Raw genomic sequence first — 9,028 nt, forward strand, 5'->3', positions numbered from 1 at the left:
TATCTGAAACCTTCGGCAAAAACACGCATACAGATGCGCCTCATCCCTTTTGGGATGCGCCTCATCTGAGTTTGGAAATGTATTTCTCGGCTGTTTTCGCTATCGGACTTCGTTTTAAGCATCGTTTTCGCTGTTGGTCTTCATTTATTCCATCACAATGGACTTTTACAAATATACATGAATTACAATACTTAAGTACAACAAATATATACAAATAGATACAGAATTAGATTGAAATAACGACAATAAACATGTATGATTTTGGCGTTATCAGTGAGTTATAGTCCCATTTTTACTATCTAATATTTTTGGGATGAGAATACATGCAGTTTTATAAATGTTTTACAAAATAGACACAAGTACTTGAAACTACATTCTATGTTGGATTATCGAAATCGAATATCGCCCTTTTTAGCTTGGTAACCTAAGAATTAGGGAACAGTACCCCTAATTGACGCGAATCCTAAAGATAGATCTATGGGCCTAACAAACCCCATCCGAGGTACGGATGCTTTAGTACTTCGATTTTTATACAGACGAGAGGATTCTGTTATACAGACGAGAGGATTCTGTTTTGGGGATATTCTATATGCATCTTGTTAATGTCGGTTACCAGGTGTTCATCATATGAATGATTTTTATCTCTATGCAGTTTGCGAAATGCCTGATATGATATGGATGTTTATGGAAAATGAAATCTTGTGGTCTATTATTACAATTTGATATATATAGATTAAACATATAACTCACCAACATTTTTGTTGACGTTTAAAGCATGTTTATTCTCAGGTGATTATTAAGAACTTCCGCTGTTGCATGCTAATTAAAGACAAGAATTGGAGTCAGCATGCTTGTATGATATTGTTTAAAAACTGCATTCGGAAAATAAATTGTTGTAAAATATTATTGTAAACCATTATGAAATGGTCGTGTGTAAAAGCTGAATTTTAGATTATCATTACTTGATAATCAATGTTATGCCTATTAAACCTTTATCGATAGAATAAAGGTTATGGTTTGTTAAAAAAAAAAAACGAATGCAGTCTTTGAAAAACGTCTCATATAGAGGTCAAAACCTCGCAACGAAATCAATTAATATGAAACGTTTATAATCAATATGAACGGGACATTTCAAATATACCTAGGCTATCTAAGGTTGAGTCAACATCAAGCGTCGATTTATTGGTGTCTTGACTGCCGTTTAGAGCCTACATTGAATTCCAAACAGGATTTAAAACCCATGAAAATTGATTCTACCATTTTCATGGCGTCTCAATTTTATTTTTAATTTTATTTCACTATTTTTTTCAAAAAAAAAAAATTTCCTACTTATTGGCCGGAGGTCCACTCGGAAACAATCTCTTTATCCGTCGAATAGAGAGAGGGATGAATTTCTCTACTTTTGAGAGTGTTTTCACTTTGGGTGGAGAAACGACTTGTTTTATTCTCGGATAGGGGAAGGATTGTCTACATCTCACCTCCCCCGTACACCACTCTTGTGGTATTGGGTTTTGTTGGGTGGAGAAATGACTTGTTTTATTCTCGGATAGGGGAAGGATTGTCTACATCTCACCTCCCCCATACATCACTCTTGTGGTATTGGGTTTTGTTGTTGTTGTTGAATATACATTAATCGATTTTATTTTTCATATATTTCATTTCTAGTTAATATAGTAGTGCACGATAACGGTCTTTATCTTTTGAAATTGCACCGTTCATCACTATACTTAAAAAGTGCACGTTTATTATCTCTCCTATTAGACCATCACTAACGCAGACGTTTTACACTTAATGTGCCACCAACACGCCACCAACACGTGGCTAACGCGACGTGTTGGTGGGGGATAGGACTAGTGTTCTGGAAGACAACACATAGAAGCTGAAAGCGTGCAGGGGTATTTTTGGCGACGTGGAGGCTTGTGGTTGGTTGCATTCTTGTACGTTTGTTGAAGAAAAAGAAAATTTATTCGAAATTCATGTTTGATATTACATGATAAATGCAGAAATTTCATGAATTGGGATGAAGATGAAACCTGCATAGCAGCGACACCCAGGATGAAGATGAAGATGACTTGCCCTAATTTTTGTGATGTTTTTAATTACTCCGTACTATGTATTCGTTTTTTTTAAATAGGCCGGTAGCCCAATTTATAATTGTTACTCCATATTCATTTTCATTATGTATACTAAAAATATACTTCTAGTCTAGTAACTATAGTATAATTAATTAATTAAACTAAATAAAAATTTAATTTGTTATTTTATATAACTAATAACTAATTAAATAAAATAAAAACTAAAATCATTTTTTCAATAAGAAAAATCAAAAAAAAAAAAAAAAATACCTCACCCCTAGCCAGCAACACATCAACACATCACTCAGCACGCCACCCATTATCTAGCAGTTTACCAGCACGCCCATCAAGCACTTCACCCCCACCCAGCAACACGCCAACACGCCCGAGAGGGTTAAAGATGGTCTTAACGTGCAATAAACATTCACATCAAGTTTAGTCGGTATTCATATCTCATACTTGACAGGATTTACAAGTAGAAGTCAGCATTCATATCTCATATTAACAAGATTTAGCGTTGCATATCATATCAGAGGAAACAGTTTCAGGATATACATAACTACTATCTATCTATACTAAATATTAGAGATAACCAAGCTCTGAGTTCTGGGTCATCAACTGTTTTAGTAGGACGCAATTCTTGAAGTCGATGTGAGGTCATGCGGTCGGACCCATTTGGCATTAGAAGAATGGTGAACTTGATATGCGCAACCAGATCACATGTCAACCAAAAATCAAATGAATTTAACACACAACGATTCAAATGGGTAGATACGAGTGGGACACGGAGATAATGTAACAGGTCATTTGGCAATTCATCAAGCAAGATTGACCCAAACACCTGTTGCCATTCTTTTTCTACAAGCAACTATTATCAACTATCAAGTACAAAATCAAATTTGGTAATACACTTATAGGAGAGAAACAGAAATAGCTCTTACCAGGCTTTACATGAAGAACAGGGTAAGGTTGCAGGAGTTCATGGTTAACACATTCAATTAATCCTAACGTAGCACGTTTCTCATCTAAAGCCCTGTCATCGACACACAAGTTCATACTTTGAACATTTTTAATAAAGAAAAACAGAATGCGAACTAAAAACAATACCTAGCTGAGAATGGCATGATTGAATAATTTTGACATATTTCACTGAATATAAACCGAGATGCTTTCATTTTCAATCGATAATAACTCTCGTCAACCAATCTTTTATAAACTGTGGTCCGTCTTTCATCTAACAATCGTGGCTGCATAACCATCAACAAAACATCCAATACCCTTCAGGGTCTGCATAAGTAAAAAAAAAAAAAAAAAAACTCCTTAAAAGATTAAACGAGTAAATATCACCTTGCCATCTCCAGTGCTCGCAACTATGTCAATTGCGTACACTTTATTCTCTTCAAACTCAGCATCATCGACTCTGGTTTCAGGATTTGCGACACTGGAAACAACTTTATTCCCATCGATCACAAACTGTTTCAGTTGATGGCTGTGAAAACCTTCGACAATTTTGCAATCATATGCAGCAGCAACCTTTTGAATGGCTTCTGTTACCTCGTGGTTCTGAGTCAACAAAAAGACAATGAAAATTAGACCCAAGCAACAAAACCTTAATATCCAAAGGAATACAAATAGCAAAGCAGATGCAAGCATTAGTGATTGTTCAAAAAACAACTATCAGAGCAACTATGACAAGAGCAACAATGGAAAGGTCTCCCATAGCTTTTGATAAGTTATCAACACTTAGAAATGGTTCTCAAACTGATGTGTGTCTGAACATGTAATACCAGGTTCAAGACCAGATTTATAAATGAGGTGAAATTGGCCAACATTTATTGCAAAAAAATAAATAAATAAATAAATAGGAAAATTGACATGAAATTCTATCAGTGTAACTATGACTATTGTAAGCATCATAGGAGCAACTCCATAGCCAATAAATATAACATCATTTAGAAAGATTGTTTGAAATCACTCTTGAAAGCACAACAAAATTAAAACGAGGGTGGGGTTGAGTATTCTACAGAAACACGAATTTAAAATCAGACATCAAGCGAAACTCAATATAAACAATAAACAAGAATATATATTTCACGAATATAAGCTAAGAAGGGGTAAAACCGTAAAACCAACCAATTGATTCGGTGAATAAAACGAAAAAACGAGCCAAAGTCTATATAGACAACAGGGAAAAAGAGGAAATCAATTGTGATCACCTCGGCAAAGTTGCCTATCTGAAATAAGGTGAGAGATAAAACTTACAAACACAGATTTACAGAAGTTATGTTTAATAAACAAATCAATTTGAACTTTTCACAAATAATCAGATAAAAAACACCTTCATTGAAAACATATAAATTCACAAGACGTGGAATAAACCAAAAAAGAGGATATATGTAGCAGTATAAATGTAGGATAGCAAGGGTAACAATCAAACAACTGACTGGATGATCAAGAGAACCCAAGATCAAACCAGGGTCAATTTGGGCAACAGGGAAAAAGAGGAGATCAATAAGCAAGTGATCACCTCGGCAAAGTTGCCCCATCTTAAGACTCTAGAATACACATTCAACATCACAATTAACTAAAAGAACAAATGCATCCAAGAGATAGTTACATGTAAATCACAAAAATATCATACATTTAACTGATTTAAGACGCGTTTTAGAAAACAACTATGTGCTCACAAGGTGCATGAACAATCAACAAAATAGTTGAACATAAGAATCCAAGATGAAGCCAGTTCGATGTAGAAAACACGGAAAAAGAGGAAACCAATATCTAAGTGATAACCTTGGCAAAGTTGCCTCGTAAAAAATACAACGTTTGTTGGGTGGGATGAATGAAGATTCTTATTAACAGCAACACTTTACTAAAAGAGAAGCCATAAAAACAAAAAACAAAACAAAAAACAAAACAAAAAACAAAAAGAAGAAAGTAATTCAATTTGTTTCTGCAACTATCTGCAACTTATCTAACAAAACATCTAAAGCTAAATTTAGGTTGCATGGCTAAAAAAAAACTATCCAAAGAACGTCATCGAAATATATTTTTCAACTACATACAAGATAAAACAGAACAGGTGAATTACCTTCTTTCCAGGCTTCACAAGTCTCAAGGCAACTTCAGCAGCAGTATTTGCAGCCACAATGACATCAGCTGCTCTACCCGTTACAGGCCCTTTCCGAAGGATGTGAGTGTGGCCCACCACAGCAATGAAACCGTCTATATGGCAACCCATGTCACTGAAACAACCCAGACCAAATAATTTCCACTTACATGCAAAAAACATCCTTGAATTCTATATAACAAATATTACACTTACATTTTCAAAATATCACCTTCTCTTAATACCGTCTCGTCACTTGCAAGCGGAGAGTAATGACAGACGGTGTTGTTCACAGACAAACATGTAGGAAATGCAACACCTCTTTCAATCTTCTTTATTACATTCTTGTACATACTACTAGTTTGCCTACATATTTAATAGATATTAAAATATCACACCTGTCTACAGCAAATATGCAATTGTTCTGATGTACATTTCATTTTATTTTATAACATATTATATGAACTTACTCTCTGATGTAAGAATCTCCCTTCTCACAAATATCAACAATCTTAGCTCTCGGCTTGCATTCCGATAAGACCAGCTGCAAGGCCTCTGTATAGTTGAAAATTTAATTAGCAACTGTGAGTAAAGCACCCTTAATCAATACATAAAGCATATAAAAAATTTAAAATACAGAATTCAAACAAATAATTATATTGAACATGTAACAGCAAAACAAACATTACATACATGGGCGAAACTACATTGGTGCAGGGGTTGGCACCCGCCCCCAGTGGATTTGAAATTTTCAGTGTTATAATTTTGGAATTTTTGATTTTGGCCCCAATGGATTTGAATTTTTCAGGCTTAAAATTTGATTATGCCTCAAAAGCCTCCAAATTTTGCCCCAAAACCAAAAGGCAAAGGTTGTATTTTCATGGAAGAATGGAAGAAAAAAAATTACAGCGAATGTGAACGCTTTTAAAAAAAAAAAATATTCACCCCAGTGAAAAATTTTCTGGTTCCGCCACTGACTACAATCAATGGCCCACATATTCTCTTGTGCACAACGGAGGCTTAGAAATGCATTTCACAATTATTATATACAGATACATTTATAGATAGTTAAAAAAACGTACTAATAAGAAAAATTACAACCTCTAGGCAATAAAAACAAAAATAATAATACTACTAACTTCCATATATATAATATGACCGAGATTTTCTTTTAAAAAAAAAGAACGAATTTGCAACAGTTCAGTTAGTTATCTTTCAAAACTCTTAACCCCAAATTGTAAATTGTAATTGTAAATACATTGAAAAACAAACACTAAACCAATTCAACTCCTAAGCTCAATAATAAGCAATATTTTTTTGACATTCCAGTCACACAGTCAATATTAATCACATAAATATCTGAAATTAGTAAAGTATAGGCTTATATACTAGACAACAAAAACCTCTAAATAAATGCACCTCGTAATCACACATAAATAAATAAATAAATAAATAAATAAAAGAGAAAATATTAACTTTTTTTTTTTTTTTTTTTTTTTTTTGGCAAAAGGCTGTAATATATTAATAAATTTCACAAAAAGTGAAAATAAGGATACAGCAAGATTACATGGGCTTACTAGCCCTCCACATAAAGAGCAACAAAAAGAGATTCATGGACAAGCCCATAAAACCCCTTGATACATGCTTCTATACTACAAAGAAATTAGGAAACATAAAAATGAAACATTACAGTAAGCTAAAAAATAAAACAGCAGCAGCATGTAGAGACTTATCCGAAACAAGATTAGAACAGAAGCCAAGGCTGCACAAACACAACACATTAAAACAATAGAATCAGCACGAAAACGAAAAGCACTGTCATATGACATCCCATGGCTGCGTATACCAAACATAAAACTGAAAGCTTTCGGCAAAGCTCGCGAACTCCAACCATTGAAGGACTTTAAAATTGATACTTTCAACAATCACCGTCCAACATTTGGAAACACCGTAGAAGACCAAAACATATCTTGCAAGCCAAAAAAACCAAAACGTAATTTCTATAACCGGCACCTCACCTTAAATTGCTAACCAATGGAAATTTGCGATATTTGAAGGCACTCTCCTGATCCACACAACTATAACCCAATCAAAGACTATATCTAAAATCGAAGCCAACATGACCCGAACTCTTACCGCAACCGAGAACATACAAACAATCGAAAGAACCCCTAAAATAGAATCTTCTTTCTCAAGCTCAAAGGCCGAGCATCTAAAAATTTCATCATGTTCGACCAATTCATTGAAGATACCAAAGACCCATTCCATTTCCCGTTGAGAATAAAACTGACCCATATCCGCAGAACACCCATCTCTTTTAGAGGTTTTAAATAATAAGGCCGGGCATTGATCCTCCAATTTAAAAATCCCTACCCATTCTTTTCGATTAATAGCAATTCAATTTAAATGACCAAAGTCCCATTCTATTCTATTCGATATCATTATGCGGGGCATACACAATAACTATCAGCTGCAGATTTATATTTAGTTACAACTTCTGGAGATGAAAGATCCAGTTCCTTCTCCTCCCCTCTTTCGTCGTCTGACATTTTCTTCAAAAATCTACACCGATTTATCATAAAATCAGTAAACATATTATTATTATTATTATTATTAACAAACACAAAAAATATACGAAATTTATAATTTCAAATAAAAGGAATTACATGAAATTACGCTGCTGATTGAATGATGTGACATTAGTCTTTTATAAGATCGAAACTGAAGTCGATACAGTCAATGGCGGAGTCTGGATTTGATAATGAGGGGGCTTACTCGATAATTGTATAAATACAAAAAAAATGTAAACATAATAAACCCCAAGAGTGAACATATTTATAATTTTAAACTTTTATGATATTATAATATTTAAATTAAATGACACTAATACGCATTAAATATAACTTTGGATCTAAATGATGCTAAATTAAAGCCTAATTATAATTATAATCCTTGTAGATGGTATGTATAATTGTATATGATAGTAGTATATAGTATACATATAGAAATAATAAAAAGCACTTTTAGTCTTTTACAAATATACAAATTTACAAGGGGTTAAATTTGTAAATGTACATGTCATTTGAATATGTTTTGTAAAAGAAATGAAAATAAAGGGAGTTAGATGTAACATGTACTCCCTATCATCTCTTTCATCTATTTCATTTCTCCATTACTGAAACTCATTTTCCCCCAAAATCTATTGGTTTCTCTTTAAAACTTTACCTCTAAATATAGTAAAAATGCTAAATATATAAGACACTTGGGCCTATTGGGGGTGACTCAATACCCCTCTGCCCCCCTCTGTCTCCGCCATTGGATACAGTGTGTCTGAAATATTAGGGCTTTGAAGTTGGCGGTGCGTATTATATATAGTACTGTAGATGTAGATGACAGTATTGATAGGGATGTCGACGGGTTCTATATACCCCGAATCGCCCGTCAGGTTTCTTTTTTTTGCACGTTCAGACTTGTTACCCGCCCACGGGTAAAAACTTTTCGCCCATGCCCGTAACCCGCGGATACCCGTGATCCGCGGGTAATAATGATATACAATTTTTATTAGAAAATTCAAATAATTTTATTAATTATAAAACCATATGTACAAGCTATATGTATAATGACGTGAAAATTAAATTTTTTACTTGTATAAAATATTATATTTTTAATCATTATTCAAATACTAGTAAAATAGCTTTTAAATTTAATAATTGTAAGTATTAATTCGTGGGTAAATTAAGAAAAGTCTCATGTATTCACGGGTCGGGTTTTACCCGCGACGGGTAGTATATACCCACGATCCGCCCGTGACCCGTCGGCGGGTATAAATTTTTACCTGTACCCG

General features: G+C 33.9%; 1 protein-coding gene across 1 annotated transcript; it reads right to left on the bottom strand.

Moving 5' to 3' along the window:
- Nucleotides 1–2,836: 2,836 nt before the first annotated feature.
- Nucleotides 2,837–8,500, bottom strand: LOC139853816 (ERBB-3 BINDING PROTEIN 1-like). Its single transcript, XM_071843167.1, has 8 exons — nt 8,474–8,500; nt 7,680–7,746; nt 5,655–5,739; nt 5,401–5,550; nt 5,167–5,320; nt 3,423–3,638; nt 3,183–3,322; nt 2,837–3,108 (listed from the first exon to the last, which is right to left on the bottom strand). Exons 1-8 carry the CDS (start codon nt 8,498–8,500, stop codon nt 2,934–2,936), a joined length of 1,014 nt encoding a protein of 337 aa, XP_071699268.1. The 3' UTR covers nt 2,837–2,933.
- Nucleotides 8,501–9,028: the final 528 nt, after the last annotated feature.

This window comes from Rutidosis leptorrhynchoides, chromosome 6 (assembly GCF_046630445.1).
Source record: "Rutidosis leptorrhynchoides isolate AG116_Rl617_1_P2 chromosome 6, CSIRO_AGI_Rlap_v1, whole genome shotgun sequence".
Lineage (NCBI taxonomy): Eukaryota > Viridiplantae > Streptophyta > Magnoliopsida > Asterales > Asteraceae > Rutidosis > Rutidosis leptorrhynchoides.